General features: G+C 40.6%; 1 protein-coding gene across 1 annotated transcript in view; it reads left to right on the top strand.

The window, feature by feature from the left end:
* Atad2 (ATPase family AAA domain containing 2) overlaps positions 1–5977 on the top strand; it is a 46507-nt gene extending 40530 nt beyond the window's left edge. Inside the window, exons 24-29 of the mRNA XM_029531067.1 lie at positions 921–1043; positions 1156–1296; positions 2304–2693; positions 3607–3740; positions 4277–4405; positions 5420–5977. Of these exons, the coding sequence (XP_029386927.1) occupies positions 921–1043; positions 1156–1296; positions 2304–2693; positions 3607–3740; positions 4277–4405; positions 5420–5464 (962 nt within the window). The 3' untranslated portion in view covers positions 5465–5977. The remainder of the gene's footprint in view (positions 1–920; positions 1044–1155; positions 1297–2303; positions 2694–3606; positions 3741–4276; positions 4406–5419) is intronic.
* The last annotated feature ends 9266 nt before the right edge of the window (positions 5978–15243 follow it).

Genomic DNA, 15243 nt, shown 5'->3' with positions numbered 1-15243 from the left:
GTCCTGGAACTCACTTTGTAGACCAGGCTGGCCTCGAACTCAGAAATCTGCCTGCCTCTGCTGGGATTAAAGGTGTGTGCCACCACGCCCAGCTTCAGGCTCTTTTTTTTTTTTTTTTTTAATCATCATTTTTTTTTTTTAACTTATTCACTTTGCATCCTGCTAACTGTCCCCCTTCCAGCCATCCCCCCCCACACAACACACCTCCCTTTTTCTCTGAGTGGGTGGGAACGAATTCTCCCCCCCACCCCCCCATTCTCTTGGGTATCCCCCTACCCTGGGGCTTCAAGTCTCTGCAAGGCTAGGCGCTTCCAATCCCACTCAGGCCAGACAAAGCAGCCCAGCTAGGAGAGCATATCCATGGACAGCTTTTGGGGTAGCCCCTGTTCTAGTTGTTAAGGACCTACCTAAAGACCAAGCTGAATTGAGAGGCAAAGTGAGGAATCATAAAGATTTGACATCTGAGAAGAGAGAGGAAAGGGAAGCTACTTAAGAGAACAGTGTGGAGAGGGGCAGAGGCAGTTTTATCGAGACTATTGTACAGTGCCAGACTGCAGAGAGAACAGTTTAGGCACAGGTGAAGACAGAATGAAAAGGAGCCAGAAGATTATTAGTAAAGGACTATTAAAGTTCCTTTTGTTCTTTTTTGGGGTGGGTGGGTAGATTGATTGATTGGAGTCAGAGTCTCACAGCGTAGCCCTGGCTGACCTAAACTTCACAGATCTGCCTGCCTCTGCTTTCCTGGTATAGGGATTAAAGAATGCCAGCCTCGGTTAAAATCAAGATGGCGTGGCTCTGGTTTGCCTTGACATATCTCCAAGTCATTAGATCATTACTCAAAGCAGAACATTAAGGAATTGTAATAGCTATTATCTTTACTGTTGGAAAAGTATTAAGAATTCTATTTCCTTATTTCTCAGATCGTCTTATTAGGCATAGAGCTTGTGCTTTAAGAGACACTGCTTATGCAATAATTAAAGAGGAGCTTGATGAAGACTTTGAGCAGCTTTGTGAAGAAATTCAGGAATCTAGGAAGAAAAGAGGTAGAAAAACACTTGGGCATCCGAGGAAGGTGCTTCAGGTGAATTGTCTCATTCTTTGTAGCACTTTGAATTCTGGGAACAATTTTTAAAATCCTGTTTATCTGCTTATAAGGTTGTAGCTCCTCCAAATATGCACCATCTTATTACCACGTCATGCCAAAGCAGAATTCTCCTGTTGGTGATAAAAAGTTAGATCAAGAGCAGAATGAGAAACTAAAGGTACCGTGTACTCCTGTGGCATGCAGCACACCAGGTAAGTTCTCTGGAGTAATTCTCATGTATGGCATTCCTTCATTCTCTTGCGCACTTTACTCTGTCTTGTACTTTGCTTTGCTAACACAGTAAATTGTACCTACTTTGCTGATACTCAAGCAACTAAATTGTAAAGTGCCCAGAGCCTTATTTTTCTATATACATTTTTGCAAATACAGTGAATTGTTCAGTGACAAAGCCTTGGCGTTGTGCTGAAGTTCTGCCTTCTGTTACCACCCAAACACTCAGCTATCTTCCAAGTTGTATTATTTTTGTTATGGTTTTTCAAGTTCACCATGTATTCTCCACTTGTAGTGTCTACTAAGTTTCATCTCTTCCTAAGACAAATGAAGCATAGTTTTACTGTCTACCCTAGACAGAAATTTAAATTCTTTTGTACTTTAGTTTCTTCTGCTGTAAACTGATGATGCTGATGGCAGCAAGCCTCATCAGTTTAAAGTGAGATTCCAGTGAATGAGTCTGCATGGAGTGCTTAAGAGAATGCTCAGTATACCTGGGGTGTGTACGGGTAGGTCATTGGAGGTCATGATCTGGAGTTAGTCAGTGTATGGCGCATCCTGCTGCTCAGCAGTAATTTATAATGCATCACATAGATCATGTCATTGCCCCCCTTAAAGTTATTTAAGATTTTTTTTTTTTTTTAAAGATTTATTTATTATTATATGTAAGTACACTGTAGCTGTCTTCAGACACTCCAGAAGAGGGCGTCAGATCTTGTTACGGATGGTTATGAGCCACCATGTGGTTGCTGGGATTTGAACTCTGGACCTTCAGAAGAGCAGTCGGGTGCTCTTACCCACTGAGCCATCTCACCAGCCCTTAAGATTTTTTGATAATTCAAAAATCACAACTGGGTCATTCTGTGACCCGGCCATCCTTCAGGTCTCTGTCTTGTCACCGTAGCTCACTGTCTCTGGACTCCAGCCGTGTGGAAGTACTGTGGTTCCCTGACTTCTTTACCTGTTCATCTTGTTAAATTCCTTGTAGCTCAGTTGAAAAGAAAACTCCATAAAAAGTCAAAGTGGCACGTAGGCACCAAAATAAAGCGAAAGAAAATTTCACAAGCTAAAGACGACAGACAGAGTGCTATGAACAGTCCAAGCAGGAGTGACACAGAAGACAGTCAGCACACACATGCAGAGCACATGGAGCTTGGAAACACAGGCGAGTCCTCGGTAGAAGAAAGTGACAAGCAAAATACCTCTGAAAGCAACATAGACTTGAAAAATAACTCAAGTTCCTCTAGTATTGAGAATGAACTTGAAGAGCCTAAGCAAACTACAGAGGGCACAGCCCTGAGAAAAGACAGGATTGTTTGCAGTGGTGATGCCTCTGGCTCCCAGGTCATAGACATTCCTGAAGAAAATGAATCAAAAGGTAAGTCACACAGAAAAAGTCAACTCCTCAGCACTCAGGAGGCCAAGGCAGGTAGATCTAAGTTTGAGACCAGCCTGGTCTACAGAGCTAACTCTAACAGCCAAGACTATTAAAGAGGAACCCTCCCTGTTTTCAGAAACAATAATAATAAACACCTTTAAAACTGTAGATAATTCCTAAAGAAAGTATATTGCTTTTGCTGTTTCTCAAAGCACAGATGTTAACTAAGTAGAAAAATAGCATTATCTTTACTTAACCTTTCTGCTAATAGACCAAAACATCCATGCATACATATATAATAAACTAAGCTTTTGTGATGATGGTCTACCCTGGAGATTCCATCCCTGTGGTTACTCTAAGATCATGGCAGGGTCCTGTGTTTCTCAGTTGCACTCTAATGGGCTATAGAAAATGAATTGCTATAGAAAACCTTGACTGCAGCCACATTATTAAACTACTGCAGGGCAGAGAATGGAGACTGACCTCTAACCCACGTACAAGGAGAGGGGCTGAGAACAGAGGGAAGCAGAGACGCTTCTCCCCGGCCCCTGCTAGAGGGGGAGTGCTAAACGAGGCAAGGAAATACTCAGGTCCTGAAAAGACACTGTTCAGACTAATGCCAACTTCTTTAGTGATTATTATCCCATTAATTGCTAAGAAAAAAGTGACACTTGACTCGATATGCCCCCTTTCTGCCAGTTTCAAAGTACCTGTCAAAGAATCCCCTAAAAAATTCAATTTGAGAACTACTTCTTATATTTTTGTTTTGGTGGGGTTTTGTTTGCTTGCTTTAAGTCAAAGTTTACTAAGTAGCCTCAACTGGCCTGGGATTAAAGGCAGGCATTAATCTAGTTATTTGTCTTAGGCATTATATTTGTGAACAAAATAATAATTGTTTAATTTTTCTCTTTAGAAGTGGGTTTTCTGCGAACGACTCTAGTTAGACGTTCCCAGGTAGAGCAGCAGGAGCTCATCAGTATGGAGAAGGCTCTGGCGATTCTCTCTCAGCCTACACCCTCACTTGTTGTGGACCACAAGCAGTTAACAGTATGTTGAACTGAAGTCATAATGCCCTCACTAGACATTTTAGTCTTCCTCACACAAAAGATTGCAGGCTAGAGGTAAATTAACTACATAGGGATTCCTCTTAAATTCCTTCTCCTTCAGGAAAAGCTCTTCTGGGCTGGAAAGCTGGCTCAGAGGTTCAGAGCTCTGACTGCTCTTAAGGACTTAGGTGTAACATCCAGTGTCCTCTTCTGGCCTCTGGGCACCAGGGATGCCTATATAGTACACGTTAAATATTTGATTCTTTTAAAAAGAGAGTTGTCTGGAGAAGCTTGTGAATATAATTGAAATTAGCAATTTATGCTGTAGTTTTCAGGATACTGAAAGTTAAACCAGGGCCAAAGCTGGTGTCACAGAATGAAGAAAATCTAGGGGAGTCATTGCTAGAGGCCTACATATCTCAGCAGAGGCTCACTCTGCTGACGTATTACCTTATAAACAGTTCCCTAAGCATTCAGAATGAAAAATCTTGTTGCAAGGAATTAATCTGGAACATATAAACACTTGTTTTCTTTTAGAATCTTTTGAAGACTGTTGTTAAAAAAAGTCAAAAATATAATATATTCCAACTGGAAAATTTGTATGCAGTAATCAGCCAGTGTATTTATGAGCACCGCAGGGACTATGACAAAACAGCACTTGTTCAGGTAAAGTTTGGACTTAAAACTGGTTTCATTGCTTATTTTGAGACAGGGTCTTTCTACACAACCTTGGTTATCTAGAACTTATGTAGATCAGTCTGACCTCAGACTTAGAGATCTACCAGGTTCTGCCTCTGCCTCTGCTTCCACGCCTCCAGAGTACTGGGATTAAAGGTGTGCACTACCATGCCTAGCTAACTAGAAACACTTTACACTCCCCTTGCCAGGTAGTATTCCATTAAAGACCAACCAAAGTGTGGTGACCCATTTATAAATTTCATTATTTGGGTATAGGCAGAAGGATCAGTGTCCAAGGTCTTCTGCTATGTAGCATGTTTAAGGCCAGCTTGAGGTACATGAAACTCTCAAAACCAAAAAATAATAATTTAGAGGCTTTTTATATAAAGATTATAGATTATTAATAGATATAAGCAAGTGTGGTGTGTTATGAATCTAAGAAATTGATTAGATTGTATTTATGATAAACAGTGGCTCCATAGTATTGATAAAACTAGAAATATATACTTAAATATGGAAATGTAACTTTAAAAATAGCCTTTTTCCATAAGATAAGTGTTTAAGGTGGGTATGTTTGTATACATCTGTAATCCCAGATTGGGGCAGCTGAAGCACAGGAGTCACAAGTTTAATCTGATCTGCTTACATGGTTAAGACCCTCTCTCAAAATGAAAATGGCCTACTTATCTTTATAGAAGGTATTGGAATATTAATTTTTAAACATACATGTTAGATGCTACTATATCCCAGTCACCTAAAAGTCTGCCATATAACTACCTACTATATGGAGTGCGTGGGTGTGGGTGCACATGCTCTTGTAGATTTCACTAGGATATATGCATGCTATTTGTAGAATGAATACTGTTGCTTACATTGTATATAAGTGTACCAAACTGACCTGATACACAGACAGTTAATATTCTTGTTGGGGAAAAGCAAAGAAATTATTTTTTTAGCTTTTCTCGGTATTGAAATTTTCTCTCCTTCCTGTCTTTTACACAGAAAATGGAGCAAGCAGTAGAAAACTTCAGTTGTTCCAGATCATAATGTCCGTTACATTCAAGTTCTTTATATTTGGCTCCTATTTGTCTTCAGAGATATCTTCATAACCGATGCAAAATAAGATGAAATCTTGGATCTTCAAGAAAAGATTAAAATAGTAAAAGTATCTTAAATTTCCTGATATTTATGTACATATAGTAAGATAACTGATAAGTCTTAGATGTTTGAGCTATGTTTATTTACTGCTACAATAGTAATAGTTTGGCTAGATCTTAAAGCTATTTTGGTAATTAATGTTTTGTGACATTTAATAATTATTTAGCAAGCATTGGAATTTTTTTGTTCATATTAGCTAAAGCACTTTTAGTTTTATCCTTCCCTAGTAGGTTATTGTATCAGACTAGAATTATATCTGTTATATTTTGCTGTCTTTGTTTTCCTTTGTCTTTCTCCTGTTTGCCAAAATTCAAGTTGTGATTTTCAAGAGGACCTCAAAACAATTCTGTACTTAATATAAAAATTAATGTCTTTAGATAAACACTTTGATAGTTCTAATTTGGGTTAATAAGGATTTTTAAATTTATTGTTTATTTTGTTATTATATACACAACAAATATATTAGTGGCTAGTTTTTATATTTGACAACTATTTATCTTTCTACCATTGTGTTTAGGTTATAGTCTATAAATACTCTTTATATGCATATATATGTATAGCTATAAATATAAATTTTGTATTACTGGTACCAAAAATACATTTCTTAAAGTTGAAATAGTAATTGCCTCTTCCATAATGGGACGTTCAAATCTCTGCTTGCAGAACAGCATGTGTTGGACAGCTTGTTTAATTAAGAATGGCTACTAAGAGGTTATGCATGGGGTTTGTTGAGGATGTAGTGGTGGTGGTAAGGATCAGACCTGGGGCCCAGTGTACACTTAAGCACATGCCTAGCTCAAGAGTTTAGATTTTAGTATAGTGTAAAGTTGAGCTGCCTTTTTTTTATGTGCCTTTTTTATGTAAAGTTCAGTAATTTGGATACCTTAATTAGTAGATGCTGTCCTATATACCTCTTAAAAATGCCAAACACTGATAACATTTGAACATGTTCATATTGATAGAGATAATATTGTATAGGTCTAATGTGCATGTATCTGGGATCTCCACCCTTGAGGCAGAGACAGGAAGATCAGAAGTTCAAGGTCATTAGCTACATAGTAAGTTTGAAGCCAGCCTGGCTACTTGAGACTCTGTCTCACAAAAGCAAATAAATAAAGGATTATGCTTAATAGTTTTCATTGAAGTTTATTATAACTTATTTCAGATGTATCCTTTTATTGTACATTTTGTATAATAAATGTTGAAGTTGAAAACTGGTACTTGTTTCTATTTCTTATGTAATGCATATGTGCCATAACTTTTGTGTGGGATCAGAGGACAGCTCTGTGACGTCTTTCTTTGCTTCCATGTTTATATGATGTGAATTCTAGGGAATCAAACTAGATTACTAGGGTTGTATGTGTACATGTGTATATGTGTTCATGTGTGTGTCCATGTGCATATGCAAATATGTTCTCTTATTTTTTTTATAACATTTTACATTTTCAAGATAAATCACCATTCCAAAATACAACTAACCCAGTTTGAGTTCCTGTCTTAAGTTTTGTTTTGTTTTAACCTAGGGTCATGTCTGATGTTAATTACTGTATCTGTGTGTTGACATGGGACAGTCAATACCAGTGGTGAGCACTTGAATGTCTGTGTTGGGTTTCTAGCCACTACACCTAATCCTAGAAGAGCAAGGACAGGAAGTCATTACTGAATCTGCAAAGACAGCTGCCATGATTCAGCCGCCCTCACAGAGTCAGTAGCCATTAGATGGATTTGGCCTGTGTGCCGTAAGCTTAGAGGAAACAAGAATAAACACCCTAACCTCTCTCTCGGTCCTCTTGCTGCATCTCAGGAGCTCACCCAGGAACAGTAGTTTCATCTGTAACAAATAGACCAGGTGGATGTACAGATCCTCTGCCTTGAAGCCTTATCAGAGTAGAAAGGTATGGAAGCATCTTCTCCATGGGCTGCATTTCCACAGGCCCAGCCACCAGTAACTTTGTATCTGTCATGCTCAGAAGCTACAGTTCCTATTTACTTTTTAGCTGTACCTTGCCCTTGGCAGGGAACATTGTAACATTCCTAAATGTTTCCTCCAAAAGTACACAGTCACTGAAGGCTATGAACAAAAGTGCACAATAATTGTTGGTTAATTCAATCAATACTGGAGGCCTGTGCTGAAACCAAATCATACTTGCAGAATGCTGGAGTTTTGATTGAAGTGATGATGGAGAAGGGAGAATCATTTAAACCCATCTTAATGTGGATCTTCTCTGGGTGGGAAGTGTCCAGAGACTGTAAGATGAGAAAGTGGGGCTGGTGAGATGGCTCAGCAGTTAAGAGCACTGGCTGCTCTTCTGGAGGTCATGAGTTCAAATCTCAGCAACCATATGGTGGCTCACAACCATCGGTAATGAGAAACAAAGAACCTATGGGCCAGAGCAAGGGGGGGGGGGCAAAGAATAACAACAGCAACAAAAAGATGGGAAAGGAGATAATTGGTTTATCTGAAGGAGAATAGCCCACTTTGGAATAGGAGTGCCACAAATTACTAAGCTAAAGGAAGAACACTCTTTAGAAAGTTAAAGTTTGTTTTTGTATGTGTATGAGAGAAGGAGAGAGATTTGTCCCCAGAGAGCAAACCCTTGGAGGTGTTTGTGAGCTAGCCAGTGTGGGTGCTGGGATCTAAATTCTAAACCTCATTATAGAGCGAGCAGCAGGTGCTCTGAGCTGCCTGATCCCCAGTCCCCAGAAGATGGTTTTGATTTTGTTGTTGACTTTTAAGAAGAAAAGTATCATTATTGGAATGGGGGCAGAATGGGTTTCAAATTCCCTTCTGCAAGCTGATACTACCAAGGGGGTTGGTGATGCCCTGTGTAACCTGCTCTGCTGCTGCTGCTCCTCCTCTTTCTTCCTTCTTTTTCTACTACTTTTCCTCTTCCTCCTCCATCTCATTTCCTCCTCTTCACTTTTCTCCTCTTTTAAATATTATTGTTTTTTTTTTTATTTCATGGGTATAGATGTTTTGCCTGCACATGTGTCTTGTACAGCAATTGCATACTATGCCCTTGAAGGCCAGAAGAGGGTTGGATCCCTCGTAGCTGGATGAATAGACAGCTGTGACCTCCATGTGGGTGCCAGAAACTGAGCCCGGGTCCTCTGTAGGAGCAGCACGGGCTCTTAGACACTGAGCCATCCTTCCTTTCTCCCCTACCCTCCATGCCTCTTGTCATATAGCTTCCCTGCACACCACCTAGCCCGTGGAGTTCTTGAGCATCAACTGTTCTCTCTGCTGACACTACATTCATTGCAGTTCACGCCAATCCTCCCATCTGTGCCTCATAAGTGCTGAAACTTCAGGTGTATGGAGCCACTAGCTCGCTCAGGTCCTAGGTCCTTTAAGGTCATCGGCTTAGGTTTTGTCTTGGGTTTTGATTATAGATCCATCATTCACCACAGTAAACTCTTAGGTGACAATAATAAGATAAGGAGAGAGGATTACTAGTGAGCAGGAAAGTAGGCAACTGGCACAAAATGGGGGCACATGGAGGGTTCTGGTGAGGGAAGTCCAAACCTCAGAGAAATAGAGCTGAGTGGCCATGTCCACTGGCAATGCCAGCATGTAGGAGTCAAGAGACAAGAGCATCATGAGCCTGAGTGACAAGATTTTGATTCAAAACAGGTCAGAGGAGGGAGCCAGTAAAACAAGGGTACTTGCAGTCGGGCTTGGTGAGCTGAGCCTGATGACCTGAGGTTAAACTCCTGAACACACATGGTGGAAGGAGAACTGATTCTGACTCCTGAAAGTTATCTTCTGACCTCCACATGCACACCTTAGCACGTGTGTGCATACACACACACACTCGAACACACTACACACATAAGCATACAGATATACACATGTATATACAGAGACACATGTACACACACCACACAGACACACATACATGTACTACACACATAAATATACACAGAAACATACAAATATATACACACATAAATACACACAAACCAAACACAAATACACAGACACACATATACACTCATATACATAAACACATATACACCATACACACCGCACATATACACACAAATGTAAAATATAAAAAGGCGAGTAGGAGGGGCTGAAGAGATGGCTCAGTGGTTAAGAGCACTTGTTGCTTTTCCAGAGAATCTGGGTTCAGGTTTCAGTACCACTTGTGGCTCACAACCATCTGTAATTCCAGTTCCAGGAGACCTGTCACCCTCTTCTGACCTACCAGGGATGCATGTGGTGCATATTCATACATGCAGACAAAACACTGATGTGCATACAATAAAAATTTTTAATATTTTTAAAAGCAGAGTGGGATTTAGATAGCAGCCTTTCAAAAAGCAGCCCTTCAAAAAGATACCAGATCATGTTTACTACACTTTCAGAAGCCACTTCTACTAAGAGTATTATTCTAAGGCTATGAAAGGACCAATCACGGGCTAGCTTTGCTTATATTTTCATAGTTTGAAACCCATCCAATTAACTGTATTGTGTAAGCTTTATACAGTCAGTCTGTAAAATGACTGCAGAAAGGACTGGAAGGTTGTAGGTACTTATTTCCTTTAGCTCTGAGAGCAAGAATAAAATTACAGAGAAAATCTATATTTGTGCATCAATAATGATGAGGGAAGCCAACAGCTAATTTGCTGGGTTACAAACAGGTGGGTTTTCTTTTTTCTTTTTTTTTTTTTTTTTAAAGATTTATTTATTATATGTAAGTACACTGTAGCTGTCTTCAGACACTCCTGAAGAGGGAGTCAGATCTTGTTACGGATGGTTATGAGCCACCATGTGGTTGCTGGGATTTGAACTCCGGATCTTCAGAAGAGTTCATTCAGAAGAGCAGTCGAGTGCTCTTACCCACTGAGCCATCTTACCAGCCCCAACAGGTGGGTTTTCTTTGGTTTGTGATTCTTAGGTTGCAAGTTATCAGAAATTCTCTTATGCTAACCTTAGCAGAAAGACTCATTTTTGAAAAGATAGTTGGAAAAAGCCGAACGGTAGTGGAAGAGAACCAGGACTCCTCCAAGTCATCCGCAATTCTTTTGGTTGTTGTTTTTGCAAGATAGGGTTTCTCTGTTTTAGCTGTGGTAGCCCTGGAACTCACTGTAGACCAAGCTGGCCTGGAACTCCTAGAGATTCACCTACTTCTGCTTCCTGAGTGTTGGGATCAAAAGTGTGAGTCACCACCCCCCAGCTGGTTGTTTGTTTGTTTTGGGGGTTTTTCGGGGGGCAATTCTTTAAATAGTTGACATTGATGGGCCCTAGTGCCCATGTCCACTTAACCTATGTCTGGATGCCAGTGTCACATAACTTAGTCTATTCTTCGTGAAACTCAGATTATCAGAAAGTGTGAGCCCGGAAGCCAACCCAGGGGTTTTCTGTTAGAGATAACAAAGCCACCATTTATCAGCACAATCTTCAATGTGCATTTGCCTTGATTCTCTAACACACACAGTGAAGTTTTAACTCACATGTAGCCTATGCTCTGTATATCCTCAAAGAAGGCCTCCCAAGACTTAGTAGGCAGGCTCTACTCTTTTTCATTTTGCATATAAGGGAATTGTGGCTTAGCTTAAGTCACCTAGGCTCTGTCACATAGAAGAGGAGGAAGAGGGACTCAAACCTAGGCATGTATGAATTGAAACCCATAGTTTTTTAAAAAATTATTTTCTGTGTATGGCTGTTTCGCCTGCACATATATCTATATACTCTGTTCAGTGCCCTCCCCCACCCCTAGAGGACAAAAGAGGGTGTTAGATGCCCTGGAACTTGAGTTATAAATGGCAGAGTCGCCCTGTGGGTGTTAGAGATGGAACCCAGGTCTTATTAAAAAAAAGTAGGCTGGGCGTGGTGGCGCACGCCTTTGATCCCAGCACTGGGGAGGCAGAGGCAGGCTGATTTCTGAGTTCGAGGCCAGCCTGGTCTACAGAGTGAGTTCCAGGACAGCCAGAGCTACACAGAGAAACTCTGTCTCAAAAAAAAAAGAAAAAAGTAGCCAGTGCTCTTTGGTGCTGAGTCATACCCAGCTGCTTGTGGACGTTGTACATCGTGGTGCGGAGCCTAGTGCGCACCACGATGTACAACGTCCACAAGCAGCTGCTTGTGGACGTTGTACATCGTGGCTGTCCTGGAACTCACTTTGTAGACCAGGCTGGCCTCGAACTCAGAAATCTGCCTGCCTCTGCCTCCCAAGTGCTGGGATTAAAGGCGTGTGCCACCACGCCCCGCTCAAGCAGGGCTCTTAACCACTGAGCAGTATTGCCAGCCCCCCAAACCACATTCTTTTTTTTTCTTATTATTATTCAAACCCACATTCTTAATCACTTTTTTTTAGAAAATAGATATTGTAGATGCCCCCTCATCTCTGTTTGGCCTGCGGCATTCCAGAATGGGCCACTGGGGGTCTCCTCAAGCACTGAGAACCTGGCATCTGAGGTGGGCTGGAAACGACAGGAGCCTGCTCTACTATAAATGCTTGACAGGTAGTAGGAGACATTGGCGGACAGCAACCTTTTTCTCCTTGGATGGCTCCGAGGTGTCTTCCCCATTCAAGTTCAAACCCTGCTGGAAACTGCTACCCTTGTTGGACCCCACTTCTGTGCCATCTCTCCCTTAGAAGGACCTAATGGTGTCACCCGCCAAAGAAACTGTAGGTTTTCCTGGATCCTTTACCTAAGGGTTGTCTTAGGAAGAGGCTGAGGTAGCCACTCCATTTGTAAAATAAAAGTAGAAAGCTACTAAATACCCAAGAATAACTACATTTTTTTTTTTGTTTATATACTTTAAGTTTTGATGTCTTAGCTACTTTTGTAACCAAATAACTCCAAGAAACAGCTTAGGAAAGATCTGTCTTGACCCACCATTGCAAAGGATTTGGTACATGCTTGCTTAGTTCTCAGCCTCTGAGCAGAGCATCAGAGCAGTAGGGGACAGCTATTCCTATGAGAGCAAAGAGCAAGAGGAGGGAAGGATCCAGAAAGTTGCCAGGGAATAATATGTCTCAAGAATCTACTTCTAAGCCGGGCGTGGTGGCGCACGCCTTTAATCCCAGCACTCGGGAGGCAGAGGCAGGCGGATTTCTGAGTTCGAGGCCAGCCTGGTCTACAAAATGAGTTCCAGGACAGCCAGGGCTATACAAAGAAACCCTGTCTTGAAAAACCAAAAAAAAAAAAAAAAAAAAAAATCTACTTCTAGCGACTACCTCAGCTAGATACTCTCCCAAAGGATCCAGAACCTCAAGGCTCGAACCAGAACACTTAGCTATTGAGCTTCACAAACCAGCATTGCTTTCCTCAGTATTTCATTGTGGCAATATTAGATAATATTTATTGCAATATTTAATAATATTTGCTTTAATTCTTCATTGTGGCAACATAATTTTATTTTCAAGTTTCTCCCCATTGTAAATTTTTTTAAAATTTTGTAATCATACAGTTTGTAGCCTGCTTTCAAAAAAAAAAAAAGAAGAAGAAACATGTTTAACATATGTCATTTTAGTGTGTGCAAAGGTTGGAAATGAAACTGCTTATATTTGAGTAACCATTGTTGCCAGCATCAGAGCTCTGGCTGGGAATCAGACGGCATTTAACATGCAGCGAGAGGGCCCTTGGAAGACTTCTATCTTTAGAGCATATGCCAGATCAAAATGATTTAAAAGAGATAGGACTCAAGTACTTCACGGATCAAAGCCAGCGGAATATGGATACCCTGGACATGCAGACATTGTGAGCTACAAGCATGGGTTTAAAAGCCCATTGTGAGACTTGGGGGAGAAAAAAAAGGGACCGTTGCAATAGATAATGTATTCATGAAATAATTTGGAAACTGATTACGTGTGATGAATTCTAATTATTGCTATTTAGTGGGGTGAGTATTTAGGAAAATCAGAGTCCTGAAAAAACAAAACAAAACAGTGCTTGCTTTAATTCTTTAGGAATAAAACTAAGTTATCCTCAATCTTATGTTTTATAATTAATGATTTCACTCAGTTTACAGGCTTTATGTTTAGTATCAAAGCATATATGTCTTTTCTGTTTCTTCTTTAAAATTTTCCAATATCTCCACCTCACTAGGAAACATGTAAATTACCACACTTCTGTGAATTCTCTGGTTTCTTCTGAACCTTCACCTCACAGCTGTGGTATGAAATATAATCACTAAAATGCCATTCTATCCAAAAAAAGACACTTTCCTTGCATTCTTGGTCTAAATAGCCTTGCAGTAGAAGAAAGACAAGCTCACGGTGTCTTTCATTTAAAAATAGCCAATCTGAAAACATACTCAAGTTGTGGTGGTGGCGGGGAAGGGCGAGACACAAACAAACCCTCTTTTCTGTATTTTAAAGTTTATGCAACGATTTTCTGCTTTTGTTAATAAAAATATAAAAAAAAATTTAAGTCACTTTCAGTGATTTTGTATCCAGGAAACTAAGACTGGAGAATAGTGAGTTCCAGATCAATCTGAGATACATAGGATGACCCTGTCTTTTAGTCATTTGGTATGTGTGAAATATAAACATAGGTTTTTTTTTAAGTTTGTGTGCATGATTGTGTATACGTGTATGGAATTTATTTTGTTTGGTTTTTTTTTTTTTTTTGTTTTGATTTGTTTTTCAAGACAGGGTTTCTCTGTATAGCTCTAGCTGTCCTGGAACTCACTCTGTAGACCAGGCTGGCCTTGAACTCAGAGATCCACCTGCCTCTGCCTCCCAAGTGCTGGGATTAAAGGTGTGCGCCACCACTGTACGGCATGGAATTTATTAAAGCAAGATTTAATCCAGCTAATCCAACAGTGGCTGTGAACAGAAACTCCAAGAACCCAGTAGTTGCTCAGTCTACAAGACTGGATGTCTCAGCTAGTCTTCAGTAGATGCTGGAATAGTAGGCTCAAGTGCCAGTGAAAGGATGGATGTGCTAACAAGGGGTGGGCAGGCAGGCAAAGAACAAAGCTTCCTTCTTTCATGTCCTTATATAGGCTTCAGGCAGAAGGTGTGGCCAAGGTTAGAGATGTGTCTTCTTGTCTCCAGTTCCAGGCTGAAGGTGTGTTCCTCTTCAAATTAAGGAAAAGTCCCTCACAGGCATGTCCTCCTCAACCGTTGGATTTTAGTTAAATTCAGATGTAGTCAAGTTGAGAACACAACCATGCCATGGGATTTGTAATATTGTAATATTGTAAATCAAATTGTATCCAGACGGAAGTTTAAACAAAACATCTAAATACCTGATTGTCTTGCACCTCACTAGCGGTTCAGTTGCCTTTGCCTTGTATTTCAAGACTGGCCAAGACTGTTAATTCCATCGTGGGTTGGAAAGGAAACACAAGTTTCATTCTTGTTGGACACAGTATCCAAAAGTGATGCCCTATTGGCCAGATAGCAGATAGAGACATTTAGTCTTCATGCAGATGCTCACCGGGTCCCCACCTGTATTATTACTTTTCTGTTGCTATGATATCCAAGGCAACTTACAGAAGGAAGCGTTTATTTGGCTTATGGTTCCAGATCATCAGGGGTCCATCATGATAGGGAAGCTGGCAGCAAGCAGCATGAACAGTAGCTGAAACAGTTCGGGGTTCACATCTTGAACCAAAAATACCAAGCGGAGAGCTCAAACTGGTGGTAGGCAAGGCTTTGACATACTTCTTCCAAGCAAGGCCACACCTCCTAAACCCACCCAAACAG

Source organism: Mus pahari, chromosome 17 (assembly GCF_900095145.1).
Source record: "Mus pahari chromosome 17, PAHARI_EIJ_v1.1, whole genome shotgun sequence".
NCBI lineage: Eukaryota > Metazoa > Chordata > Mammalia > Rodentia > Muridae > Mus > Mus pahari.
The sequence above is the reverse complement of the archived record's forward strand: the minus strand, read 5'-3'. Positions and strand labels throughout refer to the sequence as shown.